General features: G+C 35.1%; 1 protein-coding gene across 11 annotated transcripts in view; it reads right to left on the bottom strand.

The window, feature by feature from the left end:
- NBEA (neurobeachin) overlaps positions 1–16279 on the bottom strand; it is a 460498-nt gene that overhangs the window by 255816 nt on the left and 188403 nt on the right. For 10 of the 11 annotated variants that reach the window (XM_058419545.1, XM_058419546.1, XM_058419548.1 and 7 more), the window contains 3 exons: positions 13763–13917; positions 9595–9721; positions 8770–8897 (listed from right to left, as the gene is read on the bottom strand). In XM_058419545.1, the coding sequence (XP_058275528.1) occupies positions 8770–8897; positions 9595–9721; positions 13763–13917 (410 nt within the window). The remainder of the gene's footprint in view (positions 1–8769; positions 8898–9594; positions 9722–13762; positions 13918–16279) is intronic. The other variant, XM_058419547.1, reaches the window with a different exon arrangement.

Raw genomic sequence — 16279 nt, 5'->3', positions numbered from 1 at the left:
GCTGTATACCTGATATGATGAGTCCACCTACAGGCTGCATTACAGCAGTGCCTGCACACATTTAAGAACTTTCTCCAGAATCTTTAAAAAAATTATTACCTTGAAATAACTTTAAGCTCTCTTCTTGCTACTTTTTTTTTTTTTTTTTTTTTTTTTTCTTTTGGTTAGTAGGAAAACTCACTAAAAAGATACCTTCCAGTAAAACTGAAAGCTAGAAGAAAGCCAGAAACTAGATTACAAAAAAGGTGAAACTAGATTATAAAAAAGATGAACTATCAAGGAGGGTAACAGGGACAAGGATATCAGGGAGGGTATTTTTCTAGAATTCTAAGGCAAAAAGACCAGTCCTTTCTAGGCCTTTTGGCTTGCAGCTGGAATACAAGATACTGGCTTGAAAAATAAATTTATGAGAAAGTGGCTAATACTGCTGGGGATCACAAACAACAAATGCCTTTTCTTACTCTTTAAAGGCTCCAGTATTCTGTGCATTTCCTTATGTGCTTTAGAAGAGCAGTATTGGTACTCTTCGGTTCTTAATAATAAAAGAGTTATAATAGCACTTTCAACAGTAATTTAGTATCTTGAAACACCTAGTGGCTTCTATATTTTCAAGGATGGCTTTCAGAGCTTCTTTCCGGCAAGCCTGACTACTTTACTCTGTTACCAGCTTTTGCTTTCCCGAACACATGTATTTACTATTAATTTTTTACATCTGCACTCTCCTAAGTAAACTTTACAATTATTCTCATGATTTCAGTCTTTTTTTTTTTTTCTCAATTGTCAAAGCAACAGAAGAACCCCAAGTTCTGTCTAATAGGAACCCTTCACATTTTGGAATGTAAAGTCATCCTGATTATTAATCAATGTAATAATGATAATATAATCAACGACAAAATCTGAGTGCCAACAACCATTTCTATCCTTAAGTTACACTGGGACCACACAAGTAAGAGACAGAGGAGAGGGCATGAGCAGTTAACCTCTGTTCTATAATCTAATACATCTTAGTAAGTGTCCAACTCATTAGACAGGGATAGAGTGGCTCATATGTGTAATTAATTATTGGCAGGTTTACTTTCAAAAAAGTGCCAGATGCTATGCATTTCCTAGTTGCTATCTGGATCTCTGATCTATAATGTTTCCTGCCATGTTAAACATCTGTTCAGAACATACTTCTGCACACAGGAACTTCAGTAAATCAAGAGTTAAATCAAAATTGAATGAATGTGTATTCTCTTTCTGGTGTTTGTAATGATAGCCCTTTAAAGATGTCATAAAGGAATATTATGTGAAAGAAAAATGTTCTACAACTTGTGTTGGGGTCATAGTTTGAAGATTTCACTGTGGATAAATGAGACCTCTTTTGCGGCACCTGCTCTTCAGTTGTCTGAACTGGCATCTGTCTTGTCACTAGTAGCCTACGCTAAAAAAATCATTGGAAGTTGCAAAGATTTGAACCTTGACTCTGGGGTAGGTGTAAATAAATAGGCAGATTTGAATACACTTAGCCCTTCAAAATTTCTTTGTTCCTACCACACAGTCTTCTGGAAAACTGGTATTGTTTTCTGTCTTCTGGTGTGCCTACCTTATTGATGTTTTTAGTAAAATCCATGGTCAGTCCCCAAGTGTGTGCAGAAACATGAGCACACTGTGGAGCCTTTCAGTCAGATGCTAGGAGTTAATCACACTAACCACAGACAGAGAATTTCTGAAAAGGAATTTCTGACATGCCCATAAATAGCATGTCAGTTTGAAATTCATTAACTTTCTCTTTTTCCTGCTTATGAATGGATTACAATGTATGCAGACAGGTTTTCAATCAGCAGCAGTATTTTAAATTATATCTATTGGAGGATTTCATGCCCTGTTTGAAAATGACATACGGCTTTCTTCAAGGTAAAAACTTAATCTTGCATATTACTTGCAGAATTTCTTGTAGTAAAAAAAAGGAAAACACAAACTTTAACTTACTGAAGAAAATCCTTATCCATAAATCATTATTATTCCAATCTCATTATCTAAAAAGGGGTTAATTTCAGACAGTAGTGCAAATTTTCTGGGATCTTTTTGCAAGTCTTTATAGTGAGGATACAAAGGAATCTACGAATAGGAATCCTACTACCACAAATTCAGGAAAGCTGTCTTACAGGGGATTAGGTCAGGAAATTCACTGGATTTAACTGCACTGTGCTAAACATGCAGCATCACCTCTTCCTAGACAGAGAAGGTACACTTAGGGCACATGGAAAGGAAGAGGTGGGATGTGGTCCAGCAAAGTACATCATGAACTTGGCCTTGAAAATCAATTCAGAGTTCCTGACCCAGTACAAACCAAGTAATCCATAAGATTCCTCATCCTTACTGAACAGAGTGATCATGTCCAGTGAGACAGCTACTGCAAATGACGCTGGCCTGAGCTCTCTGCAGAAAATTCTAACAATCACCTTGATTTCTAACGGGTTCCCTGATGTTTAATAAGGCTGAGTTCCTACTGCTCCTGCAGTTCTGTTGTATCAATTGTTTTCCTGCTTCTTATGCAGCAACACCGAGAGTATTGTAACAAAACAGTATTTTACACAGTGTATTACAAATCAATCAGGTGTGATTATTTTGAGTTACTGTTCAGTTTTCCATACCTTTACTAAACAATGATGGCATACCTCAAATAACAGTGCAGAGAAAATATTGAAGGTGAGTAAGAAACACACCCTAACCCAAGATACGGTATTTTTTTTTTCTAAACAGATGTTTATATTTGGGAATACTGTGTAAAAATAACATCTTTTAAGCAATCGCTGTTAAACTAGCTGAAACTGGTCAACACATTGAAAAGTTATCAAGGGACTAAAAGGCTGATCCTCCCCACCCAGTACAATCACATAAGTTTCATGTTCTCAAAAAATTCAGATTAAAGTACAGCTATAGCTATGCCATCATAAAATTGCAAGATCTCTGAAATCTGAGACCAAAGTATAGCTGGCAGGAGCCTTATATGAAGCTTCCTCGAAAAGACAAATTCATTATGCAAAGAAAATGTCTCATAATAAAATGAACTTCAAGGTAATGATTGAAGAACTTCTTATATAAAAAATGGAAAACAATTTATATATATATACACACACAATCACACATATTAAAAAATCATAAGGAAGGCTTATTTCATAAAGTGACAAAAGCACTGACCATCTTTGATGGCTCAAGGGAAAATGCTATATTCTTGACTGCATCTACAGTTAAGATGCAGTCAGCTGCGGAACAAGGAAAAAACCCTTTGGTTTTTTACTGATTTCTGCAGGTGGCTAGCTCATATTGAAGTGCACTTCTCTATCACCATGTGAACAAATGCAGTCATACCAATGCTAAAGAAAATTAAGATTAATGCGGACTATCATTTCTTCCACAATGCGGCACAAAGAAAATGATGATTCACATGCTCAAACATCACAGAGAAGCTCCAAAAGCATCTAGTAAATACATGACATTTTTTCTCTTGTGAAGCTGGACTGAAGGTGATATTTAGAAAAAATTTTTGAAATAGTCACAATGACTACAGGTAACATCAATTGCAATAATTGAGGGTTAATTCTACTAAAATTTTTCAATCATATTTACCCTCATTAGGCATTCTGTTGACGGAAAGGCTAAGGTATCCTGTAGTATTTAACCTCTTTTTAAGTCTTTTTGATGCATTGAACATATCAAGCTCCTTATACTGAACTTCATACCTCTGCACTGTGTTCATCATTCTCGAAGTGTTTACTACAGATCAAGACAGTGGGAGTTTAACCAAATTTGTGCACAGAAATGCAATCACTTCCTCATCTATTCCTCCAAGGCACTGGACTGGTCTTTGTTGCCTCAGCAATGAGCTAAGGGAGCCAATCATCCCAATTATTTTGGCAATCCCTCCATTCTTTGCATGGCTTTGTCCCTCATCTCCTAGGATCCTTAGGATGCATCTTAAGTCTTTGTTCTTTGCTCCTAGAAGTTGGACTCAGCGTCTGACTATGTTGAAATCTGGCTTTTTCTTGAGTTTTGGTTAGTCCAGAAAATGATTCAACATATATCTCCAATGCAATGCCTTTGTTTTTTCATTTTATATATCTTGACCTAAGCACCTGGTTTTGCCAGGAATGAGTCAACACTATGGAAAAGACTATTAAAATAGCAAAATGGGATGAAAATTTGAATTGTAGAAATTTCAGCACCATGAATAGCTTAAGGGTTTATTTCCATGCTGTTAATTTGAGTTAATACAAATTTTTAAATAATAAAATTATTTATTACTTTCCCCTCTTAGTTGCTAATATAAATGAATTTATTTATTTTGTTCAAAATGTTGGCTACATGCTGTGCTACAGACTGATAGGGCAATTACCATGTTTTTAGTTAGTTGGAAGAAAGCATGTCTGGACACAAAGTGTTTTGGATGTGGCACTGTGAGATAAAAGAATGAGAGAATAATATGTACAGGGGAAAAAAAAGTTCTGCAAGAACTTGCATTTTTCTGCTTTAGAGCAGCTGAACACAGTAATTCAAAGGTTCTGAAGTTTGGAAGAGAAACCCAAGGGGCATGTTAAAAGTAAATTTTCGCCAGAAATTGTAAGGGATTTCCAGATTACCAGAAGGATTATATAAAGGAAAATAGTTGTCCTGCTTTTCCCAGTACAAAATTCAGTATTCCTCAATAAAGTCAGAAACTAATTGTGCCAGTATTGGTAGATGCCACAGTGATGTCACACTTGAAGTTTTGGGGAGCTTTCAGAGTAGAGTCATTTAGCAACTAAGTTTTATCATTTCCAAAGGAATGTTTTGGGCAATTTTTCAATTGTTTCAAGAAACCTCCTGTCAAACATGATACAAAGCTAGTCCATCACCACCTCCACTGAATATTTTCATAGGGCCATGTGGTGAGTTAATGAGGAGAAACAGATCCTGCTCCTATCAGCGCTAAAACATTTTCTCTGTCATCTGACTTTAATTGTGCCTGTATCAGAAACATATCAGATGTACAGCAAGGAATCCATCTGAGTTCCTTTGGAGAAGGGCTACCTGGCTGACCTTCTACCCAGCTAATGATACAGCAAAGTAAAAGCATCAGTGAAGTTTCTTTGGTACCTCACTCAAGAGAAGGGAAAGCATTCATTGTGACTGTGTTTCAGTTGTGGACCTATTCTTACAGTTCCAGACACGCCAAGAATAGCTGTAGTGGAAATATTTTTACCCATCTGTGCTTGACAAAAAGAGGATATAGCTTTTCTTTCAGCTACAGCTCAGATTACACTTGCCTATAACATTTTCACCCAAAAGCTAGAATGTTGTCATGCACTTTACATGGAGGGAATTTGCAGACCATATGGAAACTAGTTAGCGAAAACAGATCTGTGCAAGTGTTAAATGGAACTACACAATGAGCTCTGCTAAGCTCAAATATGTGACCTACACATATTGCATGTTTGTTTCCAATTAGATTCTGTAAGGGTGATTTTAACCTTTGCAACTTCTGTTCTCTGAGGCATTGGAAGAACCTCAGTTGACGAACCACAGCAGTGTTGGGTTGGTTCTGGAATACTCTGAAGCTATTTGTATTCAAATGCAAAAAGGTCCCTTTTAACCCCTTACTGACAATATTTTCAACTTATAAAATATTCTGAGAAGTTGATGAAACATTTGAAGTTCAGTTGAGTGTAAGATACCTTTGAAGAAAGAATTGGTTTTAGAAAAAGCAGCAAGTAACTATTTCAGTAATTAGTAATTTAGTAATTTTAGTAGAGTAAATAGATGAGGAATTTTACGAATAAAGATATTCTGCAGTGCCAGATTACTATCTGATAGGGTTCCTCTGTTCCCAGTCACATTTGGCAATTTACCAGAACAAGAAAAAAGTATTAGTGGCCTAAGATTTTCGTCTAGACTGACAAGATCATTGCAGCCTGTTCATTTCAACTCCAATCAAAAGTTAAGAAGGCACTAAGACACTAAGTATAATTTACTCAGACAATAGATCAGCCAGTCTTCTATGGGAGAGAATAACAATAAAGTGTGATGTAAAAGCATTTGACTTCAATATTTTTCACTAAAGGTTTGGAGGCAGCTGAACTGCTACAAAAAGGTGAAATGATAAATAAGTTGTATACACATTTCCAAAAATATATTGGCAACAGCAATTATAAAGCATTAGATATTCTGGATATTATTAACCAGTTTTAGAAATTTTTAAATTAATTTTGTTTCCTGCTTCCTTTTATTTTGTGCTCTTCAGTATGCATTCAGCTACAAGTCTGTGTATACTCTTACCAAATCTGAAAATGATTTAGCATTTCTTACACACACACACGCACAAGAGCACTAGAAAGAGCCCCAGGAAAAAGCACATGGCATCAAGGATGTCTGACAGTATTCCGAATTTAGCAAAATGTGATAGGGGAAAAACTTCATACCATAAGCAAGATTTAGAAAGCAGCAAAAAAGGAAAGGTATTATAATGTCAAGTTTGAAAGTATGTGCTTCACAAAATGCAACAGATATTTTTATGATGATCAATTTGAAAAATGGACAAGTGCCTTAAGGCTTAATTAAAGAAAGTTTATTTGCTTATTTTTGATTTTTATAACTAAAACCTTTATATATAAAGTAACAAATCAAACCATTGCATATAAAACTGTCAAGTTGACTACTGCTTGCCAGTAAAAAAAAATCAAATTTCAATTTTCAAAGCCCCACAGGAATTCTATACACTCTCACATCTTGAATAACATTATGAAATTCCTCTTTTTTGAGTCATTTAGCTGGAGAGCGCTTTCAAATACTTCAAAACTACCAGTGGCTTTCAGTAAGGAACGACAGGAAATTTCTTAAAGTAAATCAGGTATCAGAATAAGAGAGAATTTGGAATTCTCTTTCAAAGGCAACTTAACTAGGCAAGAATTAAGTTTAGTTGAGAAAAGGGGTCTCAGAGACTATGAAGAAAGATAAGATCAAAAGCACATGACTATAAAAGCAACTCTGAATCCTCTGTTAAGAAGAAAAAAAGTCCAAGTATTTTAGAGGTGGCAAAGAAAAATTCAAGTTTCACAGTGTGAAAATCTACGGTGTGCTTGGATATTTTATTTCCCAGATTGCTATTTCAATATCTTGGAAAGAAAGGACTGCTTTTAGAAATTAAGAATGAGAATGATTAAAGAGAAAGTTAGACATAACATTAAAAAAAATGGATGGAAAGGACATTACTTACTTTGGAACTCAGTGTTTGGGTTGTGAACAATGTTTTCTGATTCTGAATTGGGTGGCTAAGTCATAAATGGGGCAAAAATATGGAATGACACTCCAAGCAGTTATCAGAAACATGCTACAAGCCAGAAACAATTAAAAAATATGCTTCTCTCTGAATAAGCAGTGAGATTAAATATTGCTGTCTAATTGTGAGGTTCCTGTGACCTCTCGCATTTCAGTCTTTGTCATATCCTGGGCACTGTTATAGCCTTGTTCATGCCATGGATCTGACAAAAAGACAAAATCAGAACAACATCGATGAAGAATTTTTTTAATCAGTAAAAGAACTCAGGTAAAAACAAGACAATTTTAGTCATTTCATAAAACCTATAGTGCAATTAATCAATTGCCAAATGGAAAAAGATAATACTGATACAAATTTTGCAACCAACTTCACTGAAATAAGAGATTTAAGAGTGTAACCCATAAATTATCGTACACTCATCTCAATGTGAATCTCAGACCATTAATTTAGGTGTCATTAAGTGAAAAGTGCAACTTACTCACAAGCTATAAAATTGACAATAAAAAATACCTGAAGTTTTTGAGTATTATTAAGCTACTATACCATTCCTTATTATTGAACAATAATATCATTAAAAAATTAGAAGATGAAAGCAGAAAAGCTTCTAGAAAACTTCAGTTACAAGGTACAAATATTTCTAGTAACAAGAACCAACACCGTGAGATGTAACAATGAAATTACCATAGAAAAACTGTACACTAATTTTTAGGTAAAACACATGTATAATAGAAGGGGGTTTAAAACCTGAAGACAAAGCTGTATTTTTCGTGTGTAGGTCTTTACATCCTATAAGCCTTGTAAGAGTAAGACTTTTTCCTCTCAATGAACAGCAATACTGTGTGTCAGAACAACCCTGGAAGGAAAAAGTTTACTTGGCTGAATATATCCCTCTGAATACATGACATTGGAGCGGTGCATGCTCATGCAAATTCCCTCCGTCACCCCAATGACAGCACATAAACCCCATATAAATCCTTGAAAGTGGCCAAGGACACTTTAAATTTATCATTTTTTATTCCCTCTCTAGGGACAGCTCTTTATGTGCTTATGTGAATCCAACTGACCTGCCTGGGAAAAAACAGCCCTACCAAATACAGATACAGGCATCAATAATGTTGGAACATGGTCTTTTTACTTTCTTCTGTGGGAGTAGTTTACACTTTTTAATTTTAGTTTCCTTAGTTTCTCAAAGTCAGGCTGAAGCACTGAGGAGAGAAAGGCAAACTATAGAGATTATTTTTTGACAGGATGTATCATTACACAGCATCTTGGGAGGGAAAAGGGTACAAAAGCTATAATTTTTAACTTCTTTAAATGAAATTAAATGCAAAGAAGTGAAATCACAATGTATAAACAACTGATTAATTAATTTATCAAAAACAGTTATATAACATCTACTGAAAATAAAAAAAAAAATGTTCATATAAAATGACTAATAGCTAAAATAATATAATCTTGTAACAGAAGAGTACCTTCAATCAACAGCTCTTGTCCATGGCTACCCAATAATGTCCGAGACAGGAAAGGGGCAAAATCAACAAAAATTTCTCGCAGGAGAGGGGCCACCTTTTCTAAAGCTCTTTCAAGCTTTGCAGTGATACTGTGAAAAAAAACAGAGACCATCATTGTGAGAACACTTTACAATAGAAGTTAAATTATGTCAAATCACACCTGTTTTTAAAAGTTTCTGTAAGCTTCTTTAGAAAAGAGGATGATCATAATTTGATTAAACTTTACAGTTTTTAAATGGCTTTAAGTAAACATGGAAATGTCATGTCAGAGTAGTAGTGAGTCAGCCTCATAAATTCCAAAGTATTCCAGAGAATACTCCAGAACGAGTAAAATTTTTATCAGCATTTTCAAATACTTGTCTGGTTTTGTCCTTTCCATTTAATGCAGGCCTTTGTTCGCTCAGAAGAGGCTGAGTGTCTCCTTCCACTTCCAAATGTTCCATTACCTAACTGCTTACTTTCCAATATGTACCATCGTTGTTGAATAAAGAAAATAAACCAGCCAGCCAAAAAATTACTTTAATGAAGTTTTAGTGTCTGGCATAGTTGGAGCAAGTTAGACCCTTGAGATGAAAAACTCAGACTTTTCAGTTAAGTGTTTAGTATACACATCCTTGGCACCCAAAAAGTATATGCGCCCTAGCACAAGTGTAACTACAGTAATGCTCATTAAATGAAGGGGGGAGGGGGGGGCGTGTTTGTTTGTTTTTGGTTTTTGTTTGTTTGTTTGAATAGTAATTTGGGAAGAGAAATTATAATTCATATTAAAAGACAGGACTTGTGTACCTCATATTTTCAGCTGAATCCTCTGGCATTGGAGCAACAGTTTGGACAGCTGGCAGATTTTTGCTGGTAGCACCATTCACAAAGCTGGATGACGAAGAGGAAGAAGAAGATCCTGAGTCTACTGCACCTGTCCCCCAAAAAACACAAAACCTTAATTCAGTATTAAGAAACAAAATTTTTAAAGTAGTCCTAGTATTAGTCTACTCCTAATTATGGAAATAATGTTATTTATTCTAAAATAATGAAAACCTTTCCATATGGTTATCAAAAAATTAATAACTTAACTTTGCTGTTATAAAAATAATAAGCATGAAATCTATTGAAAATCAGGCAAAATAAATCCTAACCTCATTTCCACTATTCCCAAATTATATTCCAAAGTTGAAAATAATTTTACATCATACTGTAAAGCAAGATCTTTCCAAAATAAAGGTTGACTTAAGATAAGCTTGAGTGGGGAATAAAATTTTAAATATTTCATAAAATATATTTATATATGCACACTTGGCTGCCCAGTTGCAACTACAGGCAGAAACTAAAATAGAAATGAAAAAAAGACAGGGAAGATAGAAAATGTACATCACTTCAGAAGTAATCGGGGAAATTGGTGTCTGAGGAATATTAAGACTCTAATTACAATTTTTCTGTTTCATTCCTTGAGTCAAGGAGAATTTTAAGATCTTAAAAGTAAGGAGGGCAGTGGGGGTATCATTTCAATGGGTTGTGAACAGCTGCTCGGAAAAAAAGATGCACACAGAGCATACATTTATACTTTAAGTGATCTGGGTCAGAGCTAAGGGCTAAACTTAGACTCTAAATGCCAATCTATCATGTTTGCTGAAATGGTGCTGTGACTTCAGCCTCTCTGAAGCAAACCAGCAAAGGCTCAGAGAGGCCATGAACAGTGAGAGTGCTGTGATAAATGCTGTCCCTGTTCTGCACAGTCCTTCTGCAACACATCACTGCAAGAGAGGTAGCTACAAACAGTCTTGTACATGGAGTTCAAAGCCTGAGGGACTGCAATGTTACCAGAGAAGAGGCTGACAGGCAACAAGATTTATCCAAGTTAGCAATGAAGGGTGGAGAACCCCAGTTTAGAGATCAATGGCATTATTCTGGCCATTTTCAAAAATGATAATTGTTAACACCCTGTTTCTGGTCAGCTTTAGCAGTCGATACATCATTGTCCTTTGCATTACACAGGTATATATTATTTTTCAGTTTCTTGCAGAGATCTACAAAGCATTTATGGTTTCTTAACTGCTTAAACACTTGGCCAGCAGTGAAGTAGAGGTTAAATGCTGGTGAGTGTGAAAAATACTCTGGCAGCAGGAATGATTTTTTTAAATTTGTTTTTAATTTGTCTTTAGATATTTTTTACTGATAAAAGAAGGTAATGTTTGGAATTTGACTAGATCATTTAGGAATATTTAAATTCAAAACACTATCAAAATGCAAGCAGGATTTACTGGGCTTGCTGACACTAGCTGGTGAGGTTCAGGATTTAGATTAGGAACTGATTTAGGCAATTTTTTTAATAATGGGATTGGGAGATGGATTGTAGCTTACACTATGTGTTCTGGCTTGGATTAAATACAAAATCAAAATGGACCCAAACACAGTGAGAAAAAGAAAAATATAAGGTAGGCTATCTCTCCCAACCTAGGAATCACAGCAACTTAACTGAGAATAGAATAGCCTAAAAAAGATTAGGCCTTCACATATATATATATATGTGTCTCTCTGTGTTCATTTGTGTATTTATTCACTTATTTTTATTCTTATATACATAGGGAACACATATATTTATTGTTTATTCCCTTTCCTTTCAAAATGAAATTTTCTTCATTAAGGTTGTTTAAAAATGCAGTTGCTAAGTTGTTTAACCAGCTAGGCTTCCAGAAGATCAAACAGACCTAGAACTATTGCATTAACATAGAAGCAAGAATCAGGATATGAATTTCAGAAATCCAGCCTAAGAAACTATAAAGCCAGTTTCTTACATAAAAAGATGAAGGAAGGAAACCTATGTCCCCAAAGATGCATTCACAGCACTAGAGGACTTCAGTAACATACATCTCATTAAGTCATGACATGATATTGACTGTGACAGCGATGGCAGATGGAATGTAAACACCAACTGCAACCCATGAATAACTGAAAAAAACCACCTTTCACATAAATCCAGCACAGAATATACCTCATAGATTGTGCTACCCATCACATAGATATAACTGTATTTCTAGAGCATCTGTGACATACTGTAAAAACAACTGTAAATAGGTTTGGGGGGACATCTAGTGTTTCTAAAAAATTGTATTCTATTTCCTTTTTATCATAGCAAAAAAAATTTTTTTTTAAATGTGCTTTTCAATTAAATTCTATACACTACTTTAAAATAATTAATAATATAGATATTTTGTAGAATGAAAGTACATAAACCAGAAAGTTTTTAGATAGTCTGTATGTCTCAAAAACTGACACACACAAGTCACTGTTTTGACTATCATAGGCATAGCTTAATTTACAACAGCAAAATAAGCATTTTAATCTAATATTTTTTTAAATATTTTCAATGGAATACTAGGTTTTTTTAACTGCCATTAATATGTGCAGCATTTCTAAAGTGCTGAATAAAACTTAAGTCTTCAAAAATTCAAATCTTCCTATACTGTTTTACTATAGAATTCAGGACATATATAGCTCTAATTAAACCTCATACTTTCTGAAATTCCATTCAATCAGTACTTTTCATTTAATCAAGCTAATCCATAGATTAGGATCAAAAACAATTTCATTAAAACAAAAACAAACAAACAAAAAACCCCAAACAAACAAAAAAACCCCCCTGTAAGATCTGTCAAAAAAGGAGCCTTTAATCCTCAGTGAATGTACCATGGCTTCTGCAATACTGCCCTCTACTAAGAACAGTATTGAAGGAAATGACTGATTTTAAAATGCAATTACTTACAAACAAGAGCTACTACATTCCAGCCAAAACAGTTCAGATATTTAATCAGTAAGAAGACTGAAAAGCTTGCTACTATTCAATACATTTGGAAAACAAGGTTTCCAGTGCAGGATATTTTTTGCACGACATAAGAATACCTAAAAGGAAATCCATTCAAGATTAACAGAAGTGTCTAAACAAATGGAACTGTTCAGAGAAGCAATAACATTATTCAGAGTAGTCATTCCTCCCATCTGCCTCAGGAAAATTAGATTTTAAGACTTTTTTTTTTTTAATCCTTATAAAAATCAAAGTTCTATTACCAGGTGTTATAGGTAATCTGCAAGAGGAAAGAAAAAACAATGAGTTCATATTACTCCATAAGGCAGAAGGATGCCAAAAGCATCCCCCTCTTTTTGCTGCAACCCCAGAGAGATTTTCATGTTCTCAACCCTTGTCTGAAGTTGTGATATCCTTGAAAAGAGCTCTTCTCTCAAGTGCTTTTGCTTTTTTTAGAAAGAAAAAAAGACTATAGCCAGATATTTCAAAGGAGTTTAAGTTAAATATCAGTTGCTCTCAGTAAGGATTAATTTCTCAATGGAAACCAGTCTCTATTGTCAACAGCCTCCTTCATGATGGAGAAACCCATTTTTACTATTAAAAATAATTTTAAAAGAGGGTCTAGTCCTCTTTCTATAAGTCACAAAAAACAACTACTGGTAAGGCATGAATTCAGTTAAATTAAGTAGTCTCTTACTGAAAAACCTTCCAAAAAGAGCGTATTTTTCACTGACAAATAATAATTGTCCAAAATATTCACCCTCTACAATCTATGATATGTTTATTAAGTAGCTACTTGTCTCTACTTTGATACATATGGAGGGATAAATTGGTATGTATCACATAAACATCCTCTACTGCTGGGCACTAGAAAAGTTAGCTTGTTTCAATTCTAAACTACACTTATAAAACAACATTGAGACGGTTTCTTAACTTCTTTTAGGCTGTGCAAGTCCAGCGTGCACTATCAAAGATTATAAATATAGACCAAGAGAAAGCACTGTCCCTAATAAACACCAAGGTTTAATCTTTCCAGGTTTTATTTTGGAACTAGAAAAGCGGCAACACGGAGATGATTAAAAACCAAAACACCACTAAAGGTAACGAAACAAAAAACAAAGACAAAATGAGGGTCACAAGAATATTTAGGGACAATACCTGTTGTATTAATCATACTTTTTGGTGTAGCTCCTGTTGCAGCAAATATATTAGGTGTACTACCCGGTGGCAGTCCGCTCCCAGCCGTGGCAGCTCCGACGGTGGTAACAGCCAGACTACCTGGAGGGGGTTTCTTCACTGGTACAACCACACTCCTGCGGAAAAAGGAACAACAGATTACTAAAGTGCACAACAGAGCCAGGAAGAGTTTTTGATTGTGATGGGCTTAGGCTGTCGTATGATGGCTGTTGCTGAGAAACACATAATATTGTAAATTTTCTCAACCAATCTGAATTAGGGTAAAACTCTTTTAACAGGCCCTAAAAACGTACTCCTATCCTTATTCTGCAGCTTAATTTGACTCTGAAGAACCTAATTTGTCTTCCATCACCCACAAAATAGAAAGACTCCACCATCTCAATATGTTGAGAACACTGCTATCAACAGTATAACACCGCAAGGTGTCCTAGATTTGCAAAGATAATGTTAGCTGTCAGAAATTATGCCAGCAGACTCTAAATCCTTATGTATGCAGTCACAAAGATTGTGCATTTGTTGTTCCTAATGAAGTTACCTACAATAACAATTTTTTTGCCTTTCATCTGCACATTTAAATACAATAGTTTATTCCACAGTACCATGAATATATCAGTCTTTCACAGAGATGACTAAGAAAAAATTTTAGGTTCAGACTTGTTTCATCTCAATCTAAATCAATAGTACATGATGTACATTGAACAGCAAAAATACAACACAATCAATACTTGCTTTCACAGTATTGATATTACTGAGGTTTAAAAAGCAGTCTTGAGAATTTGAAGCTTTTGAGACGAGGGCTCTCACACAAAAAATCCAACATAATTACAAATATAAGCAGACAACATTGTACTCAAACACCTTTGTTTTAACCTAATATGAAATCACACTTAGGGGATTTTTAAGTGTGAAGACAAAAAGACCATCTCTTTGGAGACAATCTTTTTGCAACACTAGGCAGCTCTCACAGTGGAAGAAATTTTATGTACATTTTTATTTTTAATATTTCTGTTAATTTATAAAACCCCCTTCTCCTTAAAAGTCTGTTTCAGTGGCAAACTTGAGAAAAACAAACCTGAAATAAATCATAGTTGTATAATATTGAACAATATATTTTCATCATTGTGTACAATTTTTTTTCTGTTGAGGCAGATACACTTTAAAATTAATCATTGTGATATAAAAGGGGCAAGTAAAGGCATTTAGGGTGATGAGGCCACATTTTGCTCAAGAACTTCCCTCAGTAACACTTTTGTTACACTTTTGTGTAAATATGATGGCATATAATGAATCATAGGGTGTTGCACCATGTTTTACAGTAATGTACTTTGCTCCTATATATCTACCACTGTTTTAAACGGTGGTAGTGACAGTGCATATAAGAATCCATAAGCATTTTTCTTCCTCACTCTCTTTAGAGGGCTGGCAGCTGAGGTCTGCATTCTGAACAACAGTTTACCCCTACCCTGAGGCACGTACTGTCAGAGAGGTAAGTCTAGGCTTGTCAATGTTTTTTTGTCTTTTTTACATTTTACATTTACATTAGGAGGAGATGAGTTTGAACAACGCAAGAGATATTGATTAAGATAAGTGACCCTAAAATAATTGCTTTTGTCTGTAGTTAATAATCTTACAATCACTGCTCATATGAAGTGTTTACATTACAGCAGCTACAGATGAACAAAGCTTGGTCTACGGGGATTAATCTAATCTGCTCCATAACAACATTAAATTTCATAGAGTTAGCCCCAATCTACACACAAAGATCTCTATTTCAATTAACACCTCAATCAAATATTTGAATTTGGGTTATAATACTGAATGAGCACTCAAAAGCAAAATCCTTGTAGTGTCATAAAAACAGGAGAAGAAATTTGGGCTCGTTTCTTAAGTTGGAATGTTTACCAACTATATTAATTTCAAAGGGAATCTACTGTCATCACCCGCTACCTTTGTAGAGAATTGCAATAGAAAGCGTGAATGGAGAATGAATAGGAGTATTTTAATGCTGGAGCACAAGAAGGAAAGACATAGGAGGAAAAGGCATCTTAGACTGGTCTATTCTAATGGCACATGGATTATCAGGTCACCAAGACCACAGGCAAAGGTGTAGCCTCACAAGATGACCCTGCAGGCAAAAACTGTGGAGTGATGACTAAGAGCTTGGGAAGGACAGAGAGGCTGTTGGCAGGTCCATAAAGGTAAAAGAGGCATCCCCAAAACCTGGAAAGAGTGGCCAGCATATGAAGAACACGAGATATGTGAGGAAGACTTGACAGCTGTCATCCCATGCTCTCCATGCCACTGGAGCAGATCCTGGCCCTCTTATCTAGATGCAAGCAGGAAGGATGCCTGATTGCTGAACAGTCTCCTCAGATACACACTCATTCAAGGCTTTCCAAATGTGAGACAGTGTAAGACATGTATTTTATTTTAAGAAAAACTATTATCCCCTCATATAAAGTCTGGTATTAGTATCTG

This window comes from Hirundo rustica, chromosome 2, assembly GCF_015227805.2.
Source record: "Hirundo rustica isolate bHirRus1 chromosome 2, bHirRus1.pri.v3, whole genome shotgun sequence".
Classification (NCBI taxonomy): Eukaryota; Metazoa; Chordata; class Aves; order Passeriformes; family Hirundinidae; genus Hirundo; species Hirundo rustica.
Note: the sequence above shows the minus strand (reverse complement) of the source record. Positions and strands in the feature narration are given on the sequence as shown.